Here is a 23,491-nt window from a genome sequence, read left to right as displayed (position 1 = left end):
AAAAAGAACAATTCGAATAATGCACCGTTTTATAGGAGGCATAAATGTAACATTTTGTTCATTCAAATAAAATAAAATTTCGAAAATGATTTTAAAATAAATAGATGGCTTGTAAAATAAGCATGATTTGGTATATTCAAGACATAGTAAAACTTTTGTGACTACATTACAAACAAAAAACAAAGCAAACTGAGACTTCACTGACTTCTCATTAAAATGACTTCACTGACTTCTCATAAAAATGTAGCATTTGAGTTTGTTCAGCGTACGAATCGGTCGTTATATCAGCTAAAAATTGTATTGAGTCCAGAAACAAAACAATTAAACAATAATTAAAATTTGATTTCAATATCAGCAATAAAAAATAAAATAATAACACGCCTGCGAGCTATCGATAATTGATATCAGCAATTGCCAATTGTTCGCGCTATCGATACATTTAAATTTTAAGAAAAGAAGGCAAATTGTTGTAGTTCCTAGCAAAAATAAGACATTGTTAGGGTAAACTAGGGAAATTCCGAATTGGGAAAGATGATAATCGAAAAGCAGCATCCGCTGGACAATTGCGAGCTGTTTGTCCAGCTGAGGATGACCATCCAGGCGATCAGCAAGAACAACAAGAACAGCAAGAGCCTTAAAAACGTTATTTATTGGAGCGGTGAGTGGAACAATTTGAGGTATTCTCATACCGAATAAACCTATTCTTGCCGACAGGAAATGATGATTACATTGACGAGATTTGCAACCGCGTGGCGCAGTTATGTCTGGAGCACGAGCTGATCCTCCAGGAGCCGCATGCCAGGCGGCCGGAGGAGAAGGATGACCTGGTGGCCCGTCCAGTTGGTCCGGAGGCTATGAATCACCTGCGCGGCCTGCTTGTCTACCTGGTGCTTAACACGGCCAACGAGCAGCACGGGGAGCACTCCCAGTGGAGCCAGAAGTGCTTCCATTTGTGCGGCCAATTGCCGGCCATACCGCAATTCCTGACCATTGCCATTGCCTTGAAGTGCGGCCTGCAGCAGCCGCTGGAGGAGTTTCTGGCCTGCGGGCCACGCTGGCTGACCACCCAGTACTTCGATGCCTTCAACCAGACTCTGTCGCACGTGCACAAGGATCCCCTCGATGTCCTGCCGTTGATATTCGGCGTTTTAAAGGCAGCTGGTTGTGCCATCGTCCACCATAATCTGCCCGAAGCTAATAAGCAGTTGATTAGCCTGATGTCCGGAATGTTGCACCGTCATCTCCTAACCTCTGAGGAGCGCTTGAAGAAGGATCTGCCGGCCTCCAAGCGAGACATTTACCTGGCTCAGGCCACGCAGCAGCTGATAGAGCTGCTTTTGGACATTCTCGACGATGTGAAGGGGCACCAGAAGCCCAAGAGCTTCACCATCTACAGCCAGATGAGCGTCGACATCAGTGGCAGCTACTCAACGGACGCCAAAAAAGATTTGCAACTCTATGCCCTTGCCTTGTTAGACGCAATACAACGCGCTTTGCAGCCAGTAAGCGTGTATACCTACATGAACTGGTTGGATATGCAATCGCCGCGTTTGCTCTACAGCTATCAGGAGCTAATCTGTAGCCAGGCGGCCGAGATGCTGCAGTTGGCCCAGCAACACAAGGATCTCGGGCAACATGAGGTCTGCAAGCAGCTGAAGAACTTCGCGGACGCAGCCAAGAGCTTTGAGCAACGCCTCAAAGAGCTGACCATTGGCGAACTGTTAGGCTTTCTGGACGGTGATCTTGGCGAGGCCACCAATGAGCAGCTGCTCGCCGGACTGGCCAATCTCTTTGACCGCTCCATTGCTTACGGCAATGATGAGTGCGTGGAAACGATGGCCAAGCACATAGGGCTGCTCACTCCGATGCATGCCCAGATGATACAGGTGCATTTGGCCAATGTGGTGGAGGCCAAAAAGATGGCGGAAGAGGAGGAAGGCATTCATATCAAGGAGGAGGAGAATGACGAGGAAGAGCCCATGAGTTTGAGCGACGATGAGGAGGAAGAGTATGCCAGCCTGCTGAACTTGGTCCTGCGTCCGCTGTATCAGCAATTAAGCTTAAACGAAAAGATCAATTTTCTGCAAATGCGCGATGCGCTCAAAGTGACAACGGGTGGCTTTAAGTTTGAGGCACCGGATCATCAGAACCGGCGCGTACGCTTCTTCAATCGCTTGCAGATTGACACGGCATTCCCGCTGGACGAGTTCCTCACTCTGTGCTATGAGAATGCGGAGAAAACGTGGCTTGATTTCGCCCGTCTGGGCATGACGCACCAGCGCTATGGAGCGCTCTTCTGGCGCGTAGCCTGCAATTGTGCCCACCATGCTGTTAACCAGATGAGCCACTGTGTCAGGGAACTGTTGCTGGACGACCAGCTGCTGATGAAGGCGAACGCCTCCCGTTTCCTTCTCTCATTGTATGGCCACCGGCTGATCCTCAACGGCCTGCGTTTGGTGTCGCGCCAGTATTATGTCTGCCTGAAGAAAGGCGCCTGCCCGTACGAAAAGGAGCAGCTGCAGCAGGCACAGGCCCAGTTCCTCGAGGGCTGTGCTGCTGGCCTGGCCGCGTTCAGTGAGACCTTGGACTATGCCAGCCTTCAGCGCATCCTGCGTTTGCTCTTCGAAATTTCGGCGGCCGAGAAGAAGCTGCAGCGCTTTGGCTGCCAACAGATGAGAAGTATTCAGAGGGAGCTTGAAAATTCACAGAGTGGAGAGGGAGAACCAGAAGATGTCCAGGTGGCCAAGCAATATCTATCCATGCACGCCCTTCTGCCCGAGTGGCGACAGGAGAACATCAAGCTTATCTACCAGCTGATGACCACCATAGATGCGCTGCGCTGGGATTTGACCACCTTTGAGCGTGCCCGCGTGGACTCTCTGGGCCTAGTAGTGCGCTATTGGCGCGAGAATCTTCCCCATCTGCAGATTTTGAGCGAAGGTGAGTTCTCCAATTCTGTAACGACCATGAAAACTAGATAGATTACTTTGCTTTTTTGCAGAGTTTCGTCAGAAAATCGTGGATTTTGCGAGCCAGTTGAGATGCAAGGACTTTTGGGCGGTCAGCCTGGAGAAGGGAAGATCTAATTACAACCGGCGTTTCATTAGTTTGGTGACCCAGGCCAGCGGAGCGGAGGCCACCAAACTTTTCGCCCAGATACTAAAAAATCGCACCGACCACATGCTTATGGGCGAATTAAGCGAGGCCGTGGTGCTGGCCAACTGCCAGTCGGCTTTGGATGCCTTTAAATACCTTTTCCGGCGCTATTTGATCGCCTTTCGGCGTCACTTCATGTACGGCAAACCGAACAGAAGGCGCCGCCACTGGGATCATTTAATGGCCGTTGTGAACAAGTCCCCGATCTCAATTCGCAAAGAAATCATGGCCGCAGCTTGCAAAGGTTTCTATTCGCGCTATCGCAACATTCTAACCAGATATCCTACCCAGAAACAAGCCAATCCAAACCCCTTGGATTCGGGTTTGAAATCGATGTAAATGGGTTTGATCTTTTTACCGAAATCTGCGCTAGTCTAAAACTTGGAATAGTGTGAAGCGCCCAAATACCTTATGAACACTCGGATTATTTAATGAATCACCAAGATTGAATATGTACAATCTTAGAATTCGGAAACCTGCATTTAAAAAGACAAGCAGAATGAATCTTCTAAATTACATATATTTTTAATTTTCAATGCCATTACTCTCGTTAAATCTCTTAATTTACTTTCTAAGTGCTGGAAGTTGTACAACAAATTCCTTTTGCAATGCGCATCAAATAAAATCTAGTACAAAAATACAATAATTAAATTTTATTTCTTCAACTTCGAGTTATTCTTTTGTTTTTTTTTAATTATTAAAATATATATTTTTTTTCTAAGAGAAAACCCTAACATTTTTTTCTGGTCTTACAAGTAAAAAGAAAAAATAAAATACTTTCCACTTTAACATTGACATTGTTAAAAGTTTTTAAAATTAATTTTTTATTGTTATCGTCAAACAACTTGAATCGATATCCAAGAAAAATATCGATGACTGGTCAAGATGGCATGCAATTTTTACGGTCATCGATGTATTTGATGGCAAAACAAAAAAAAGTTAATAACACATTTTGGGTATTCCCTAAACGTATGAATCTATGAATTCCTGAAAATTCAGGAAGAATTTTTAGCAATTGAGGGAACGACCTAAAATGTTACCTTCTAAAATTGTCAAACAGCTGTTTCATCTAACAGTCGTTACAGCTTCTGTTTGAAAACTGCCCTAACTTTGCTTGTCTTAGCTATGGCTTGAATTCGAGGTAAATAACAGAGTGTGCGCAAGAAATGGAGTGGATACTAACAGAGTGCGTAAGAACTGCAGTGAAGCAGTTAACAGTGCGCAAGAATTGGATAAATATAAAACATCGATCACAAAACATCGACACTACCGATGTTTTTGAAACTATCGATGATATCTAATCGACTAACTACCAGCTTTAGTGACGCATGCGTTTGACAAGCGGTTTTTTCTGCTGACAGAATTTCTGGCTTTTTTGCATTTTGCATTTGCAACTGAGGAGTTTTTCGAAGAGCCCGAAGCGTAAAAAATACACCGAGAGAAGGACACGGTATTCGCGAAGAAAATCAACTGAAAATTCGGTGAAAAAAGCGCACGTTGATCGTAGTTTTTTTTCTCGAAATTCTGCTAAAAAAGAAAAGCCTGTGCGTGTGAGTGGTTGCCTCTCTCTCGCTCTTCCTTTATTTTTTTTGTCAATGCGTGTGTGTGTGTTGGTCGCATAAATTTACCGATATTTCGCCTGTGAGAGCGAAACGGGTGTAAAAACGACGAAAGAAGACAAAAAAAGAGGGCGGAAAAAACAGCGAATTTCGTTGAAATATTGGGCAAAAAACGCAAACGTAAGCGAAAAATCCCTCTTTGATTGTGTGCAAGTTTTTTAACACAATTTCGTGTGCATTTCCTCAACAGCAACAAAACAACAACAAATAGCTAAGCAAAAAACAGGACGCACAAAAATTCAAATAGAAAGAAGAAGAGGGGCGTTAGGAGGAGAGAGCAAAATAAGCAATCACAACAACAAGAACATAGGAGACAAAACAACAACACAATGAGCAAACCACATTTTGATCTTCCGTTGACCATTGACCCAGAGCATGAATTGCGTTTTGTGGGTAAGTCTATTTATTTATTTTATATTCTCAACATATTTAAAAGACCTTCTGCATATCGACCAATTAAAAAAACCAATTCACCTCCAATTTGCTGTTGCAAAGAGCAAACTGCAAAGTTCGCTCTCTTTTAAGCACACACATTCACACGCTCTCCTTTCCCGTGTCTCCCACACTCAGTTCCATATAGCTATCTCTTTCACTTTCTTTGACTTTTTGCTTATCAATAATTTCCGTTGTTTTTTTTGTTATTTCGCGTACGATTTTTTTACACCTTTTTTGTAGTTTTTATTCGTCTGTTCTTTGATCCTCTTTCAAGATTTTGTTTTTTGTTTTTATGCCGGCAGCTGGCGTCGCTTTTTTTTTTTCTCATTTGCACTTACTCTCCCTCTCTCTGTCTAGCTCGCCCTGTGTTTTTTTGGCTGGCATTTTATTTTTATACGCGAAAACTTGTCATGGGCCATTTTAATTTTTTTCTTGTCTTGTACTCTTGAATTTTGGCCAAAAAGCAAACGCAACAGCAGCGGCAACAACAATGCAATATGACAGCAAGAGCTCACACAGTGGGCCCGATACGCAAGGCCTACAATGCGAATAAATAAATTATTTTCGAGAAGTTCAATTGTTTATTTTAACAATCCACCTGTACACATTTTCTTCTATTATTTTCCTTAATATATTGAGAAAATGCAATATCAAAAAGTTAGTAATAATGAATTCAATCAGTGCTTAGCCATATACCATACATTTGCTCAAATTTTAACTTATAAATATTTCCTAAAACATTTTCCTTTCGATCCCTAAGAATAATTTTACTATAGCAATCCCACAGTGCGCAAATATTTTCATATTTGTTATTGCGTATGTGTGTGTGAGCCTTAGCCCCATTCTTTTGTGACACCCGCCACCCCACCGCCCCGTTTACCGTAAGATCGCGAAGGGTGTGGGAGGCAGAGGGTGGAAAACACATGCATGACGCGACTTGTCTAATGAAATTTCCTTGAAATCAAATAAACACATATGTACATACATATGTACCTTGTTAAAAACTAGCAATTTGTGTGTTATTGTTTCAGTTTTTTGATTTTGTTGACAAATCATAAAAACAATAATAATATTTTCCGATTTGGTTTTTCTACGATCAAATTCGTATATTACAGTAACAATTTTCTTTTAATTAAATTACTAATTGAATATTACTCTTTTAGTTGTTTTTACATTTACATACAAAATTTGTTAATTTTTTTAAATAGTTACATAAATGTATTTGCATAAAAAATATAAAATTGGTTGTTTTTTTTTTTACAGATATTTTTATATATTATATATTTTTATATTTATATATTTTTTACGTTTTCATTAATTATATTAAATACCTAATCAATTTCAAAGGATCTTCAAAATGTTTGAATAACTTTCCCTCATAAGTTATTATAACTTTCGTTTACACAAAAAGTCAAAACCAAACTTCATTTCATAGGGTACTCAAAACCCGACTCCCCGATATTTAGGTCTATTTTTTCGGCTTTTGTGCCAGTTTCTCGCTTTTGTTTTTCTTTTAATTCAATTAATTTGAACTTGCTTTGGCCAATGACGTAATGAGCGTGACGTGACGAAAAAATCAGGGAGAGTGGGATAGTGTGGGAAAGTGAGAAAAGCAGGGAAAGTGCGAAAGTGGGGTGGCTTCGCTGGGTGGGGTTATCGTCAATAGAGTGTGACTAATCGGGTGCATTCCATAGAACGTGAGATAACGCCTGCAGGCTTTTTAATTCAAAGATCAAATAAAATCTGAAATCTTAAACCATGTGTCAAAAGTACATGACGTCAAATCGTACATATCATCTACCTTAAGTGTGATTTCCGATAATTTGATGACTTAAATATTAAGATATCAGCCTAAAATGTAGATAAATATTTACAATTTCAAACTTATCAGATAATGGTAAGTGGATCCACATAGAACATAGTCATTGAAGCATTCTTTCTTTATATTAAAAGCATTTACACTTTCATCAGCATTCGATTAACCAAATGTGTTTTAATTTATTGACCCATTTGCTGCAGGTCCCTTTATCCGACCCGTTGTCACAATCATGACTCTGCGCAACAACTCGGCTCTGCCGCTGGTCTTTAAGATCAAGACAACCGCCCCGAAGCGCTACTGCGTTCGTCCAAACATTGGCAAGATCCCGCCCTTGCGAACGACCCAGGTGGAGAGTGAGTATTATAATAATATTTATTTTCATATTTGTGATGTAAACTAATCGATTTTCAATGTACATATATAGTCTGCCTGCAGCCATTCATCTACGATCAGCAGGAGAAGAATAAGCACAAGTTCATGGTGCAGAGCGTTTTGGCACCCATGGATGCTGATCTGACCGATTTGAATAAATTGGTAAGAAGAAGTAGAGAGCCAAAGGGAACCAGTTAGATTGTATGAATATTAGGCCGATATTAAAATAACATTAATGATGATCCTTAAAGTAGTTAACACATTTGTGGGGTTGATCGTATAGTATTTTCATAATTGTTTGTCCTTAATACTATAATTGTGTACATTAAAACTTTTAACGATATAACTTGCCAAAAAAATTAAAAACTTTTTCAAAGATTTCCAACACGATTGGAAACGTAAATTGGAACATAATAAAAATACAATTTACTTTTAATACTGAATACAAGTTCAAGGCATTTCTCAGACTAAGGAGGTCTTAACTATTTTTTACTAATCAATCTTGTTTGTATACCTCTTCCGCAGTGGAAGGAACTTGAGCCGGATCAGCTGATGGACGCCAAGCTGAAGTGCGTGTTCGAGATGCCCAACAACGAGGCGAATGCGGAGAACACCAGCGGTGGCGGTACCATCGGCCGTACCACCGGCGGTGCAAGCGGAAGTGCCGAAGGCGGAAGTGCGGGCGCCAACACTAGTTCAGCCATTGCTGAGGCGCTTGAGAAAAAGTTCGAGAAGCTTTCCAGTGAGGATATGGTGAGTTTTTTTTAACTAAAACCATAAAAAGTTTAAATTAATAACGCTACTCCTATGTATACCCCAAATGTAGCCCTCGAATTTGCCAGATGCGTCAGAGAAGATCGAGTTGGTCGGTGAGATCAAGGCGCTGCGTGAATCCATCAGTGAACTGCGAAAAGAAAATCTACACTTGAAGGTATGTTCTGTCTGTAAATAAAAGGTTATAACTCAATTTAAAGTTGTTCAGATCAAACATTTTCAGTTTAATTTGAATTGTCAATGAAAAATGTAAAGGAAAAAGGTGTACTCTTAAAATATATTATGATTGGGCCAATCCTTTTGCGTGCATGTTTGTTTATGACATATAAATAATGTCTTAGATTCAAAGAGCTTTGATTATATGGCCATAAATAGGTATATAAATAAATGACTGGTGTTAAATGAAATTTACACGATGTGTGCTAAAAATAAGAAGTGTCTCTCTTACATTTAAATATTACAATATTTCCTGATTGTCAGTTGTATTTAAGGTTTAATTGTTTGTCAATGTATTTAGGGCATTTAAAATAACTCTTAATAACCTATCTTCAATTTTCAAACTTTTGCAGAATCAAATCACACGCTACCGCAGCTCGCCGGCCATTAAGCAGGAGAATGAGCCCTATGCCCCAGTTCTGGCTGAGAAGCAGATTCCGGTCTTTTACATTGCAATTGCCATTGCTGCGGCCATTCTAAGCCTCCTGCTGGGCAAATTCTTTCTCTGAACGCCATAAACGATCGCCAGCAACATGCAACGTGCAGCAACAGCAAAAGCAAAAGCAAGAACAGCGGCAACACCATCTCACAGCAACATCAGCAGCAACTAACAACAGCAACCACAACGAATGAACAACAGCAGCAGAAGCATTGGATTCCATCATCGGCAAAAAGTAGGACACCTCCCAGAGATGAAAATAAAGCTGACAAAAAAATAAGAAAGGAAAACAGCAGAGAAAAGGATAAAATCAAGAAAGACACAAAAATTGTATATTCGCAAAAGAGGGGCAATCTCTTAAGAAATATTTAAAACCACACTTTACTAAGATCCCATACGTATATTGCTCAGATTTTCAATTGCATTTCTTTTTCGCTAATATTAATACTTAAGTTTAGAGTTTGAATAGCTTCACGACCTTTTTTTTATTCGTTTTGATGCATTTTTTAGACGGAAAAGTTAAGTATTTCAAAGAACAACCAAAATTATCATTAAATCGAATTAATTATGCCTTTTCGGTAAACATAACAAAATACAAATACATAATTGTTACGAGAGTGCGAGAATAAACTTCAGTTTTAAAAATATTTTTTATTGTTTCCTTTACTTTTTTTCAACCACCAAGACCTAGATGTAAAATTTAAATCGAAGAAATGAAAACCAAATGTCAAGAAAAAAACCTTGAGCAAAATACAAAACAAAGAAAAATACAAAAAGAACAAAAAAATAACTTGAATGGAAACCAATCAATGAAAAGCTTCAAAGAAAAACAAACATGCTCTGCAAGGCCGATGCTCTCTAAAAGAAAAGTTGCTTCACCCCCCTCGTCTTATCTCTCTCTCCCTCACTTTCTTTCTGTCCCTCTCTAAATCCCGAAATGAGATCGAACTCGGGAACTATATATGTATATTTATATAGATATATAAAAGAAAATCATTATTTTTTTGGTTGGCATTTGCATTTACTTAGTTTCATTTTAGTCATTTCAGTGGTTACACTACGACACCCACACATGAATATAGGTATATATATATATATATATATATTGTACGAATATAATGAATTTCTATAAGCAAACCTTTATGTAATTTGTGTTGTTTGCCAAGGCCGAATTGATAAAATTCCCTAGCCTAATTAGCAGCGAAATTGTGAAAATCCATTATCTTATATCTGATACGATATATATGTATGTCTTAATTGGGTGCAGCAAAATCAATCAATTTTTTAAAAAACATTGACTTAAAACAAACAAACACACACACACGTATTGTTGACGGCTCACACTAGATCCGTGGTTCCATAGATCCACACAACCCACTTAGTTCCTTCCGTACCGCCCCATATTAACTTGCTTTATACTTGAAAAACCGGGTAACTCGTTTTTCACCACAATTATTTTCCCACACATATTTCATTGCAATTGTTTGTGGTTATGACTTTTTATATATAGTTTGCAAAGCATTGAAAAAGGGTATATAGATTTATACAAGAATATATATTCGCCGACATGCATGATCGCTGTATTTTCATAGGCATGTGGAAACTCGTATTTAAATGTTTAACTAGAAATACAGAAAACAAAAAACCTAAAAATAATTAAAAAGAGAAGCGTGGAAGTAAAAACAAATAACAAAAAAAAAAAAACAAAAAACAAGCAAATCATAAGCAAAATGTACTTGATGTCAGCTGTAGCAAAAAAGAAAAAACACAATATATATGAACATAATAATAATAATAAAATGTGGAAACGGAACTTGAAATTTAACAATTGTTTCGGTACATTTAACAACATTGAATTGCATTACTTAATTGAAATCAACCAACATACACTCTACACACGCCCAAAAGTCTCCTAGCAAAAAGGCCGCAAAATCAAAGTGGGATATTAGATGTCGCAGGTTGGAGGAGATTGGGAGATCGGGAGATTCGGAAGGAGATTACAACACAAACAAGAAAAAACAATTATAATATTTACAGCATGAATCTTAAAAACTAAGTGTTTTTTTCTCAAAGGAAAAATAAAATGAAACATTGTTAATTAAACATCAAATATCATTTGAAATAAATTTAAATAAAACGAAAAGCGATGGTTGGTTGGATGATTGATGCGTTGGTAATCATAAAACAATATCTCCATGTTTTCAATGAGTTATACATATTATGCAGATAAGAAAATGCAGTAAGATATTCCATTCAAAACATTTTTATTTGCCATTAAGACGTACAGCTGCGGTCAAAATAATATTAGTTTTATTTTTAACTTATGAAAAATTTAAATTAAAATAGCTTAGAAGCCACTTTCAAAAAAACTTTTTATATTTCCGAGAAGCTATACTATACTATACTATATATTAAATCGGAAAATATAATAACTAAATGATAGAGGATATTTTGAATTTTTCTTAATTTATTAAAAAGTTATTTGTTGAGAACTTTTAATTTCCTTGAAAAACTAAAAATAATATTTTTTCGATCACTTTACCGAGCTCCACTTATCACTTATTAACTGCAGCTGTATGTGTATGTTCCAATGCTGTCATAAATTTGCATCAGAACTTCAAGATCTAAAAAGTAACCCCTTTAAAACACATTTTTCTATATTTTGGTTTAATCTTAAATTCTTTAGTTCAATTTTTACTTTTTTTTTTGTTTTTGCTTCTGCTTTGCTTCATTTCGATTTGTTTTATACAATTTATACATATCTACAACATAAAACGTACGCGTTTGGAACAAAATCGGGGGAATCGGGAATTCCGGGGACAGCTTTTCAGCTAGCCAAGGTACATATAATATCGTATAAAGAACTTTAACGCTATCGCCATCGTCCGCGCAAGGAAGGCCAGAAATATGATTAAAGTAGTGATTCGTTATTAGAGTGCTAGTCGTAGTAGGAGCCCATCATCTGGAGGCATCTCCTGGGTACGTAGTTGTCCTCGCCGGTAAATGTAAATGGGCAGGGGCTAGCCGGAGGCCTCATCCTCCTTGTTGTTGTTGCTGCCCATTATCCAGTCCATGAGCATCATCGATGGCGAACGCAATGCGGACTGAGCTGGAGATTTGGATTTGGTATCGGAATTTTGGTTAGGGCATCATCACAAGCTCAAGTTTATGTGGCTTCCACTCACAGAGATCCGCGCCGATTGTTGGTGGCGGTGCGGGAGGGGCTACCACTGATCCCGATCCTGATCCAGATCCAGATCCGGAACCTGATCCTGCTCCCTGCTGCTTGGCCATGTCCCTCTGCAGCTGGATCATCTGCTGCAGGCGTTGCTCACGCTCGTCAACAATTGCCTTATCCTTGGAATGCTTCACCGTCTGCAACTCTGCGAGCCTGAAAAGTGCAAGTATAATCATTACAAAATGTTTTTGAACTCGGTTGTAAACGGTGCAGCTACTACTATGGTATGTGTCCTAATTAGACCAGTTTTTGAAATATATATAATCAAACAAATTCCATATTCTGGAATGACTAAATATATTCTGATAACAATAAAAAACATTACAAAAAAATTATGGATGGACCAAAAATGTCTTTAAACCAATATAATTTAAGGCCAATAAAATTTTATGCTGTTATTCAGGTTTAACCGCTGCATCGTTTACAACCGGAATTATTTTTTTAATTTTGTTACAAAAAAAAAAAATGAAATTTACATTTATAAAATTGTTAAAAACAATTTTATTTAAACCTATTAAAAATAATATATAATTTTAGGTATTTTTTGGCTAAGCCGCTGCATCGTTTACAACTTGAATAATTGTTTTATTATTATTATTATTTGTCACCACTCACTTCTGTTTGAGGTCACTGCCCGTGGTTGTGGTTCCCAGGAGCTCGCTGCTGCTGCCGGCGCTGCTGGTTTTGCTGGGACTGCTGCCCGAGGCGGCCGATGAGGACGCCGTGGCACAGGCGGCTATATGATGAAAGATGAAAGAATCGGTTAGGATCGAGTATGTAGGTCAAATGCCAAAAAGAATTCCACTCACGTTCATCGCTGACGCGACTCCGCTCCGTTTCCAACTGGCGCAGCGTGTCCGACAGCTTCAGCTGCAGATGGTCACGTTCCTCGAGCAGCTGCACCAGCTCCAGGATCATCTCCTCGACGCGCATGTCCCGCTGGTGGAGCATCATCAGGGCGTAGTCCAGATCCGCCTTCAGCACATACTCGGGCAGTGGTTCGTTGTTGGCAGTTAGGGGCGGTGGTCCACCGGCTGAAGCGGCGGCACCGGCGGACGGAGATGGATTGCCACCCGATCCGCCGCGATTCTGTAGCCGGAAGGGATCGTATTGGGCCGCCAGACGAGCATACTCCGCCGAACGGATGGCCAGCTGCTCCTTGAGCGTTACAATCTCCATTTCCTGCGTTTCCAGGGCCTTTTGCATCTTCAGCATCATGTCACCACCGGTGGTGTCTTCTCCCGGCTTCTCCTGCTGCTGAAGCTGCTCCTGTTGCTCCTGTTGCGCCTGCTGCTGCTGGCCAATCTCCTCCAGCTGCGCCCGGAAGGCAGCCTCCCGCTGGGCCAGATGCTCCTGCCAAATGCTGGCCACCTCGCCGCACTTCTGCTCTACCAACTGTTCCCACTGCCGATTGATGGCTGCCAGATCGGGCGTGGGATGGGGATTGGGATTGGGATTGGGATGGGGTTGGGGTTGGGGACTGGAATTGGAATGCTGGCCAAGATTCTGGCCCTGCAAGACCTCCAGGGAGCGACGCAGTTCAGTGATCTCAATGTCTTTCGTGTCCAGCTGGAGCAGCGTCTGTTTCATCCTGTCCTCTAGCTCCAGGCTGCTGAGCACATGGTTGTTGAGCACGCGCAGCTCCTCCTCCATGTCGGATTTATCCTGCTGCAGCTGTTGGCACTCGGCACGCAGACGTTCGACGGATTCCCCAGCGGAACTCACCACCTGGTGATCCTCCTCCTGCCTGTCCTCCTCCAATTGCTTGACTTGCATGCGCAGCAATTGCAGCTCCTGGTTTTTGGTCAGAATCTCGAAGACAAGCTTCTCCGTTTGGTCCTCGCGCATCAGCTCCTCGATGCGCTGTTTGAGGTGGACAATCTCCGCTTCCTTCTCCTGCAGCAGGGCCATTTGCTCATCATTCCTGGAGTCCACATCGTCGGCGGTGGTCGCGTGACTTCCCATGCGTCGCAGTGCCTCCAATTCGGCTTGGTCTCGTGTGCGCTGCGCTTCCAGCTCGTTAAGTTGGTGTCGCAGCTGCTGGAACTCCAATTGCTGTGATCTCAGGTGCTCCACGTCGGGTTGCAGGTTCCTCAGGTGTTCCACCTCCGCCTGCAGGCTTCTCAGCTGCTCCACCTCGATCTGAAGTCTTCGCTGGTGTTCCTGCTCTACTTTCTGGAACTCTTTGCTTTGTAACTGCTGATCCTCTTGAGCCATTTGGCTTCGCAAGTGCTCCAGTTCGGGTTGAAGGCTTCTCAAGTGCTCCAGTTCGGGTTGAAGGCTTCTCAATTGCTCCACTTCGGTCTGGAGGCTTCTCAAATGCTCCAGTTCGGGTTGAAGGCTTCTCAAGTGCTCCACTTCGGTCTGGAGGCTTCTCAAATGCTCCACTTCGGTCTGCAGGCTCCTCAATTGAACCACCTCGGCCTGGAGAGCCTGCAACTCCTGCAGATTGGCCTGTCCCTGCCTCAGTTCCTCCACCTCCTGCAGACGCTCCCGCAACTGCTCCTGCAGTGTCTCCGTTTGGGCCTGCACCTGGGCAGTGGTCTCCTCGGCCAGTTGGAGCTGTCGACTCTCCTCCCTCAGTTTCTGCTGCAGCTCCTGGCACTCGGCATTCAGATCCTGGTTCTCCGCCTGTAGGCTATCAATCCTGGCCACCTCATCGGTGGCGATGGGAGCAGCTGGCATGGCTGGCGGTGCGCCAGCAGCGGGCACATCCCACTGGTCCAGTTGGTTGAGCTTCTCCTGGAGCTCCCGGATGCGGGCCTGGTACATCTGCACATCCCTGTCCTGGCGCTCCTTCAGCTCGGCCATGCGTTCGTTGCCAGCGGTGAGGACATCGATGCGCTTCGCCAGCTTCTCCTTTTCGAGGGCCTGCTGCTGCAGCAGCTCCTCCGCCTTGGCCTGGCGGGATTCGTGCAACTGGAGCTGGTGCTTCAGCTCCTCGATAATGGCCGTATCCAAATCGTTGTCAACTGGTGCCGCAGGCGTGGTCGCCTTCGTTTTGTATTCCTTCAGTCGCTTCATCAGCTTGGCCGCCTTCGTCTGCAGCTCTGCCTTCTGCTGCTCCGCACTGGCCAGCTGCAGCTCCAACTGGGCAATCCTGGCGTGCAGCGGCTCCACATCCGTTTGCGGCGCCTCGGTGGCCGCACTCGCCCACGGATCCTCGTCCACACCCCAATCGATCTGCTGCTGCTCCTGCTGCGGCTGGCACAAGTACGCCTTTTTGGGCTGGATGAGCGGCTCCTCCACCGGCTCCGTTTGCGGCAGGCCCAGGTCCAGGTGGTGACCCGGCTGACGCACGGCATCGGGCACCGTTTCCCCAGCCCCCTGTCCGCCAAAGAACATGTCCAGCGTGGGCACTGCCGCTGCCGCCGGTGGAACAATGAGCTTCTCCAGTGCCGCCAAGCGTTCGCGTTCCTCGTTGGCCGCCTTTATCTCCGCCAGCTGCTGGTCCCGCTCCCTCAGCAGGCGCTGCAACTCCTGCAAATGCTGCTCCAACTGCTGCCGTCGCTCTTCCTGCTCGGCCACGCTCTTATTCCGCGCCACCAGCTTCGTTTCCAGATCCTGGGCATGCTTCTCCAGATCGGAAACATTCCGCTGCAGATCCTCGATGGTGGGCGGTGGTGGCATGGGCAGGGCTGCACCCAATGAGGACACCCTCAGGGGCTGGGCCGCAATCTCGTCGAAGGGCGAGGGTGCGGCCAGAGCATCGCCGCCAAAGAAGAGGGAAGCTGGTGGAGGATGCTGTTGGTGCTGGTGCTGGATTTGGGATTGGGATGGGGATTGAGCCACCGGAAGAGGATTATGATGATGCGGCTGTTGCTGCTGCTGCTGCTGCCTGGCCAACTGAGCCTGCAGTTCGCTTAGTTGCTCGGCCAACCGCCTGTTCTCCGTCTCGATGTAAACCTGGTCGTCCGTTTGGTTCTGACCCAGCGTGTCCAGCTCCGCAATCTGCTGTTGCAGGGCCTGCAGCTCCTGGCTGTGATTGGCGCAGAGGGCATCGATCTGGGTGCGCAGGTTGTCCGTCTCAGTCTTGTCCTGCAGCGCCTGCATGCGCAGCTCCTGCAGCTCAAGCACATCCTGCTCGGCACTGTCCTGCTGCAGGCGCAACAGGGTTACCTCGCGACTCAGGGCGGATCGTTCACGCTCCACCTCCTGCAACTCGTCGCTGAGGCGCTGCAGTTCCTCCGCCCGCTGGCCGACCAGCTCCTGCGAGCGCTCCAGCTGCTGGACAAGATCGCGCTGCTCGGCCGCCGCTCGTTCCACATGGCCATTAAGGTCGCACTCGAGTTCGTCCAGTTCGGTGGCCTTGGCGGCCAGCTTGGCATCGTAGACCTGTCGCTGGCGCTGCAGATCCACCTCCTTGGCATCCAATTGCTGGCGCAGATCGGCCAGCTCCTCCTGCGCGTGGCTGTTCAGCTGTTCCCGCTCCGCCTGGGCGGCGGCCGTTAGCTGCGAGTGTTTGGTTAGCAGGGATTCGTAGTCCGATCGCAGGCCAGCCAGCTGCTGTCGGGACTCCTCCGCCTCGCTGGTGACCAGCTGCAGTTGGCGACTTTGGGCCTGTTCCCTTTCGCCCAGTTGCAGGAGATGCTCCTGCAGCTGCTGCTCCTGCCGGCGCTGCTGCTCCTGCTGCTCACGGCTCTCCAGCAGCTGCTGCTCCAGCAGTTGGGTGCGATCCTGGTCAGCCGCCTGCCGATTGGCCTCGCTGGCCACCTGCTCCTCCAGGGCGGCGCTCCTGGCCAGCAGCTCCGCGTTTTGCGCCTCCAGCGATTCAATGTACGAGGCGTCCTCCTGCAGCTTGGCCTGGATGCCCTCGTGTATCGTCTCCAGGCGGGCGATGGTCATCTCAAAGTTGGCCTTGTCCCCAGCATACTGCTGCGCCAGCAGGGCGTGCTGCTCCTGGGCGGCCGTCAGTTGGACACGAAGGTGCTCCAGCTCCTTCTCGGCCGCTCGAAGGGATTCCGCTTGCTGGAGCTGAAGGATTGGCGGGGTGGGCAGGATGGAAACATTACTAACACAGGCTATCAAAAAGGAAGGGTGGACTCACCGATTGGACCGATTCCAATGGTTGTTGTGTGATCTTGGTAATGCTGGCTCTCTCGCTCTCCAACTGGGCAATCTCCTGGCGCAGGGCAGCAATCTAGTTTATAAGATTTAACACGTTAAAAAGACAATAAAGACAATAAGTTATTAACGCTGATTAATTTTAAATAAATATGCCTCCAGAAAAAAATATCTGGTTTAAAGTGGCGCCATCTGCCGAACGACACCACAAGCTAAGAGAGAGAGTTCCATCTCACTCTCAAATATACAAATTCTGTATGAAGTGACGTCATAATCACATAATTGCCAATAACTTCTAAAACAATGGTTGGATTTGAAAAATTGTAAGCGAGTCAATTGATATTGACCAAATAAACATGTAATGTCCAATAACTGATCTATACCATATCTTAGAGTGGAATGACAGAGTTTCGCGATTTGTGGGAGTGGCCAAATTTTATGTTAACCAAAATCTGGACTTTAATACGGACAGAAAGATAAATGTTGATCAAGAATATATATATATATATATATATTTTGCCTACCTGCTTTATATAAATTAAAAAAAAAGCTAAGAGACCAGTCGGTTTCCCACTTACCTCTGCATCCTTCTCCAGATGCAGTTGCTCCTGGGCAGCAGCTCGCTTGCTTCGCACATGTTCCACCTCGCTGGCTTGATCCTGCTGATCCATCTGATCCTGCTGGAACTGCTGAAGCTCCCGCTGCAGGGCTTGAATGGTGGCATTGCGATGTTTGATCAGCTCCTTGGACTTTTCGAATTTCTTAGATTTCTGCTCCAGTTGACGCTGCAGATCCTCGACAGCCGCCGCCTTCTGTTCGAGATTTTGGATTTCCTGCTGCAGCTGGTCGACTTCCTGCCTCAGCCTGGAGCATTCCTGACCCTGCTGGAAGACCTCCTGCTCGGCTTCCTGGCGCTCGCGTCGCAGCTCCTTGTTGACCAGATTGGCATCCTGGAGCTCCGCATCGCGCTGCTGGATCAGTTGCTCCTGCTCCTGGATTTGCTGCTTCAGCTGGCGCAGGGCATCGCGATTCTCGAGGTTCACATGGATCTTGGCCTTGAGATCCTCGTTGAGTTTGCTGACCTGCTGCTGCAGCCTCTCCACCTCCTGGGTGTCCACAATCGGTGGACGGGGCTCATGCTCCTGCTCCTGCTTCAGCTCTTGCTCTTGCAGTTGACTCGTTAGCTCCTGCACCTTCTGCTCGAGATCGGCATTGTCCTGCGTGCGCTTCTTCAAGTTAAGGGCATACTTCTTCATCTTCTCGCGCAGTTCGCGGGTCTTGAGCTGCTCCTCCTGCCGGGCCTGTTCCATGGCCTGGTACAGCTCCTGGATCTGCTGGTTGAGCGCATCGATCGTCTCCTGGCTGGAGGCCAGTTCGCTGACCTGCTGGGCGGCCAGACTCTTGCTGATGCGCAGCGCCTCCCTCAGCTGGTCGGGATCCTCCTGTTGGGTCCTCAACTCGCGGAGCTCCTCGTGGGCGGACTGAAGCTCCAGCATCTTGAGGTTGAGCGCATGCTCGTTCTCGCTGAGGCTCTCGATCAGCTGCTGCTTCTGCTCGGCCACCAGAGCCTGCAGGATGCTCAGTTCACCCTCGAGCGCCTCGCCACGCGACTCCAGCTCGCGGCGCAATCGCGTCTGCTGCTCCATGTGCTTCTCGTGCCCCATTTCCTTGGCATTGAGCAGCTGATCGAACTGCTCCGCCTGCAGCTGCAGTTGCGTGATCTCTTCCCTCTGCCTGGCCACCAATTGCAGGTGATCGGCTTGGGTTTGGAGTAGCTCTCGGATCTGCTCCAGCTGCTCCGCCTGCGAGGAGCGTGTGTCCTCCAGCAGCGACTGCAGTTGCAGCAACTCCTCCTCCCGCTGATTGTCCGTGCCCACAATGGCCAGCGGAGGTTGTCCTCCGATACCGCCCTCCGATTCCGGATAGCTGTCCCTCAGCTCGTCCAGTTCCTGGCGCAAACGCGATATCACCGCCTTGAGCTCCGCATTCTGGGCATTGAGCTGCTCGTATTCGGCCAGCGCTTTGCCATTGGGAGCGGTGACGGCCACCACGGTCTCCACCACCGTCACCGTTTCCACCGCCGAGCTGGCCTCCTTCACCTTGTGCAGCAGCTCACTCAACTGGGTGTGACAGTTCTTGGCCTCCTTGGCCAGCTTCTTGGCCACATTGAACTTGGCCTGGCGATCGTTGGCCCGCCGATAGGCCTCCAGTTCGGAGTTGAGCTTACTTAGGGATTTCTCGCATTTCTCGAAGAGCACGGGCCCACCATCGCCGGCATCCAGGGAGGCCACCACCTCCGAGGATCGCTGCATGGAGCTGAGCTCCTGCGACAGATTCGACGAGGTGGAGGTGGAGGAGAGCAGGTCTCTTTCCCGTTCCCGATCGCGTTCCCGCTGCAGCAGCTGCAGCGATGTGCAACTCTCGTCCAGTCGGGCCTGCAGTTGCACGTTCTCCGCGGACAGCTGCTCCAGCTTGTCCAGCACCTCGCCGCGTTCCTGGGTGAACAGTTCGAGGCGTTCCCTCAGCTGGCACAGACTCTCGCCTCCGCCGCTTCCGGAATTGTCCTCCTCCTCCGGATCCTCCGTTTGGGTGAGCTCGCTCACATGACTGGGCAGCTGCTGGTGCTGCTGCTGGACCGGATCCACCTGCTTCTGCTCCTGGGCATCGCCCTCGCTGGCCGGTCGTCGCTGCTGGCCAAAGCACTCCAGCTGCTGGCGCTCCACAATCTCAATGGATTCCGCCGAACTGGAGGAGCTGAGCTTTTCCAGCTTGTCCAGCAACTCCATGTTCTCGTTGATGTAGTGCGTTAGCTTCTTGTCTAGCGTTTCCTTCTCCGTGCGCAGCGTGTCCAGCTGCTGGCGCTGCTCCTGGGCCTCCTGCTCCAGCTGCTGGACGCGCTGGGTCAGTAGCTGCTCCTCCATTTGGGCCTCGCTCAGCTCGGATTCGACGCGGGCGGACTCGTGACCCTGCTGCAGTGCCTCCAGGGCCTGCTGCAGTTCCAGCTTCTGCTCCTCCAGCAGGCGAATGGCCTCCAGTTGGAGTGGATTGGACTCAGCCGGCTGCTCCTCCTTCTCCACCTTCTCCTCCTCGTCCTCGTGCATGTTGGCCAGCTGCCATTGTCCCTTCTCGTCCTCGAGGACCGTGATCCTCTGCTGCAGCTGCTCGTTTTCGGCCGCCAGTGTGGCCAACTGGGTTTGGCCATCCTGGGATTGCAGTTTCTGCAGCTGCTTCTCCGCCTGCTTGCACTTGAGCTTCAGCTTAATGTTGGCCTTGTTCGACTCGTCCAGCTTTTGCTTGAGCTGCTGCAGTTCCTCCTGCAGCTGCTGGCTGGCCGCACTGTCCTCCAGATGGTCGTCGAGGAAGAGGGCCGGCTTGGTGCGACTGCTTTGGGCCAGCTTCTCCTCTAGCAGGCGGAGATTCACATTGAGCACATTAAGTTCCGTGGTCTTCTCCGCCAGCTCTTCGCTTTGCTCAGCCATGGCGGCCTTTTGCTCCTCCAGTTGCGCGGACTGGGCTGCTATGGTGGCCTCCAGTTCCTCCAGACGTGCGGATATACTCTCATCGCTCACCTGGAGCTTCGTTTGGGCGGCCACCTGCTGACGCAAGTCCTCGTTGGTGGCCTGCAGCTCGCTCAGTTGGTTGGTCAGCTCCTGCAGCTGTTTGGCCAGCTCCAAGCTCACCTGGGCATCGGTGGATGACGCCGAGTGCGCCGACTGCGGACTACTGGAAGACTTCTCTTGCTCCTGCTCCCGCTGCCTTTCCCGTTCTCGTTCGCGTGCCGTGGTCAGCTCTTCCTGGAGTTCACAGCGGGTCGTCTCTAGCAGATCGTTGACATTCTCCAACTCTGCCAGTCGTTCTCTTAGGACTAACACCTCTCCCTGAAGGCGGCAATGCTCCTGCTCCTGCAGGCCATCCCCCTGCCCCGCCTCCTCCAGCTCCTCGTCCTCCTTCTTTGCCCCCAGACGCAGTTGCTCCAACTCCTCGTTGCGCTGAGTGAGCGTGCGCTGCAATTCGGCGCCGGATAGCTCCAATTGCTCGATGAGATTGGCCCGCTTGGCCAGTTCCGTGCGTAATTCCTGCAGCTCCTGCTCCTGTCGGCCCTGCTTTAGCTCCGTCAGCTTCATGCGATTCCTGAGCAGCTTCACCCGGCTCTCGTCCAGCGGCTCCTGCCCCTGGGCCTCCAGATCCAAGGCGGAACGGTGCCGGGACACGGGTGGTGGATTGGAGGTTGTCGTAGCCTGTCGCAGGTCCGTCATGGATGAGCCCAGCTCGGCGGCAGTTCGATGGCCAATGCTGGACTTCACAGAGAGCAGGGACTTGGCCAGATCCCGCTTGCGCTGTTCCAGCAGAGCGCGATTCTGCTCGGTGCGCTGGGTGAGCATCAGTAGCTTCTCGCTGCCGCTGGTTTGCAGCTGGGCAACCTCTTCTGCTCCTGCTCCTCTTCCGCCCGCTGGGAAATTATCCTTTGTGGGCGTGACCAGTGGAGTGGAGGTGCCGCCGCCGCCGGAACGAGCCTTCAGTGCGGTCAGCTTGTGTCCCAGCGTCTTCAGCGACTCCATGGAGTCACTCATGCTGGACTTGCGGCGCCCGTCCTGCGATTTCCTTAAGGCAGTTAGGCGTTCCTAAAAAATGGATTCTTTGTTTAGTTTGGGGATTTTTACTTAATTATATTTGCTGCTGCGTACCTGCTGTTTGTACAGATTCTCTTTAAGGCTGTCCAAACGGCCCTTGCCTTCGGTGCCTCTCGTTGTGCTGGCGGATACATTCTAAAAAGCGATTGTACAGATTATTTAGATTACTTTGAGTATGAGTTTGAGCAACTAGGACACTGCAAAAGCTTTAGAATCAATAACTCTGTAAATGAACTGGTGTTTGGTTATTATTCTGATTCTATAAGCATCATAGCATCATTTCTGAGAAAAAGGATACAAGTATATACTTTAATTTTAAGACGTGAACGTGAATCCTTTTACCTTATATAGAACAACCTAGTACTCAATGGATCGAATGTTAAATGTTAAACCTAGGTGATATAGGGATGATATTGCATGTAACTAACACTTACTATAAATTAATATATCCTCCTGAAAGTTTAATTTCTAATAACTTTTCACTTTAACATATCAACCATACTCGTATAGTTCCATATCGATCCAATCCAATCCAATCTTTCGGTAATTCTAGTTAATTCATTAGCGGTTACTAATTCATATCCGTAACCATTGCGTATTTTAAAGGCATTTAACCTTCTGAATATATCCTAGTCCTTATAGATAGCTTTTTCTGCCGGTAATCTTTAGTTGTGGGGTCCCTTTTAGGATTTGCTCACCTGTAACAAGGACAGATCGTTGGAGCTGCCCGTCAAGCGTATATCCGCCTCGCCATATTCGTGATCATCGGGCTGCAGGCGATAAAAGTGATCATGATCAGTGGATGATAGATGGATAGGCAAATAGATAACAGATAACAGATAAAAACCCACCTGAACGATGGAGAAATCGTAGGAACTCTCCAAAGAAGCCGAATCCTCCGCCATTGTCGTTTCAATTACAAAATAAAACCACCTATCTATTTACTAAAAACCGAAAGAAATATCGGGAAAAACAAACAAAACAGAAATCGGGGGATCGGGAATATATATGCGGACTGGCTATCTGAAGGACCGATTATATATCCACGATGTCTGCGCAGCGCTATCTATCGACATTGACTGCAAAGAGAGAGGTTTTACCATGTAGTTAGCATATATCTTCTAGTTCCAGTCAAATTGGACAATCTTCAGCTTTAACTTTAACTAAGTTTTAATATTGTTTTTTTTTTTGGAATTCGTGGCACTGACGTGTGCATTTGCATGTGTGTGTGTGCTGTGTGGTTGCGTGTATCCATGTGTGCGTGCGTGTGTTTTGTTTGCTGTTTTTTTCAGCCGTTTTACACCGATTTTTTAGTAGGCTATAGAGTTTTCAGTCAATGGCAAATCGATTTGACTAGAAGAACTTCCATAAAATTAAGCTGACAAGCGTATATTTACCAATTCTAATTAATGCCAGCGTAAAAACAATGCAAAACAGGGCTGCGCGAACAACTGAATTGTTATATTCAGCCCTGGTACATTCGTAGTGAATGGCAAAGTTTATTAAGTGTTGGGTAACTTCAGGCTCTCTTAGGCGTTTTACAGCACTGTGATTTTTTTAGTTTTGAATTTTTCTTAAATATTTTCCAGAAATCTAAATAGCCCCAACAATTGGAGAACATAATTAAAAGAAAATATTAATATTTTAACGTTGCCCTACAAAGATGTAGTTATTGAATAATTTATAATTAAGAGGTAATTGCTAAGCAATATAATTTCTTAATATATT

The 23,491-nt window shown here is 46.4% G+C and overlaps 3 protein-coding genes across 4 annotated transcripts; 2 read left to right on the top strand and 1 right to left on the bottom strand.

Annotated features, from left to right (window-relative positions):
- Positions 1–208: 208 nt before the first annotated feature.
- Positions 209–3,785, top strand: LOC128260305 (uncharacterized). The gene is made up of 3 exons (XM_052993201.1): positions 209–658; positions 715–2,940; positions 3,002–3,785. Exons 1-3 carry the CDS (start codon positions 532–534, stop codon positions 3,493–3,495), a joined length of 2,847 nt encoding a protein of 948 aa, XP_052849161.1. The 5' UTR covers positions 209–531; the 3' UTR covers positions 3,496–3,785.
- Positions 3,786–4,462: 677 nt separating this feature from the next.
- Positions 4,463–10,549, top strand: LOC128260319 (vesicle-associated membrane protein-associated protein B). The gene is made up of 7 exons (XM_052993220.1): positions 4,463–4,895; positions 4,966–5,168; positions 7,230–7,382; positions 7,454–7,563; positions 7,927–8,154; positions 8,228–8,332; positions 8,745–10,549. The coding sequence occupies exons 2-7, from the start codon at positions 5,105–5,107 to the stop codon at positions 8,898–8,900; spliced, it is 816 nt and encodes a 271-aa protein (XP_052849180.1). The 5' UTR covers positions 4,463–4,895; positions 4,966–5,104; the 3' UTR covers positions 8,901–10,549.
- An 856-nt stretch (positions 10,550–11,405) lies between these two features.
- LOC128260375 (protein lava lamp) lies at positions 11,406–23,248 on the bottom strand. 2 transcript variants are annotated; one of them, XM_052993331.1, is made up of 10 exons: positions 23,161–23,248; positions 22,615–22,842; positions 22,462–22,533; positions 21,818–21,898; positions 17,711–21,754; positions 17,116–17,208; positions 12,878–17,042; positions 12,684–12,804; positions 12,016–12,221; positions 11,406–11,939 (listed from the first exon to the last, which is right to left on the bottom strand). In XM_052993331.1, exons 2-10 carry the CDS (start codon positions 22,666–22,668, stop codon positions 11,851–11,853), a joined length of 8,925 nt encoding a protein of 2,974 aa, XP_052849291.1. In that variant the 5' UTR covers positions 22,669–22,842; positions 23,161–23,248; the 3' UTR covers positions 11,406–11,850. The 2 variants fall into 2 exon arrangements, with proteins under 2 accessions (XP_052849291.1, XP_052849292.1); XM_052993332.1 differs by having other exon boundaries at positions 17,125–17,208.
- Positions 23,249–23,491: the final 243 nt, after the last annotated feature.

This window comes from Drosophila gunungcola (assembly GCF_025200985.1).
Source record: "Drosophila gunungcola strain Sukarami chromosome X unlocalized genomic scaffold, Dgunungcola_SK_2 000021F, whole genome shotgun sequence".
Lineage (NCBI taxonomy): Eukaryota > Metazoa > Arthropoda > Insecta > Diptera > Drosophilidae > Drosophila > Drosophila gunungcola.
The sequence above is the reverse complement of the archived record's forward strand: the minus strand, read 5'-3'. Positions and strand labels throughout refer to the sequence as shown.

Excerpts from the sequence above, each read along its gene's own strand:
- LOC128260305 (XM_052993201.1), top strand. The coding sequence starts at position 532 with ATGATAATCGAAAAGCAGCATCCGCTGGACAATTGCGAGCTGTTTGTC. Across the intron at positions 659-714 it reads AAACGTTATTTATTGGAGCG|GAAATGATGATTACATTGAC; the intron begins GTGAGTGGAACA and ends TCTTGCCGACAG. Across the intron at positions 2,941-3,001 it reads TCTGCAGATTTTGAGCGAAG|AGTTTCGTCAGAAAATCGTG; the intron begins GTGAGTTCTCCA and ends GCTTTTTTGCAG.
- LOC128260319 (XM_052993220.1), top strand. The coding sequence starts at position 5,105 with ATGAGCAAACCACATTTTGATCTTCCGTTGACCATTGACCCAGAGCAT. Across the intron at positions 5,169-7,229 it reads GCATGAATTGCGTTTTGTGG|GTCCCTTTATCCGACCCGTT; the intron begins GTAAGTCTATTT and ends CATTTGCTGCAG. Across the intron at positions 8,333-8,744 it reads AAGAAAATCTACACTTGAAG|AATCAAATCACACGCTACCG; the intron begins GTATGTTCTGTC and ends AAACTTTTGCAG.
- LOC128260375 (XM_052993331.1), bottom strand. The coding sequence starts at position 22,668 with ATGGCGGAGGATTCGGCTTCTTTGGAGAGTTCCTACGATTTCTCCATC. Across the intron at positions 21,755-21,817 it reads AGAATCTGTACAAACAGCAG|GAACGCCTAACTGCCTTAAG; the intron begins GTACGCAGCAGC and ends TCCATTTTTTAG. Across the intron at positions 17,209-17,710 it reads ATCTGGAGAAGGATGCAGAG|ATTGCTGCCCTGCGCCAGGA; the intron begins GTAAGTGGGAAA and ends CTTATAAACTAG.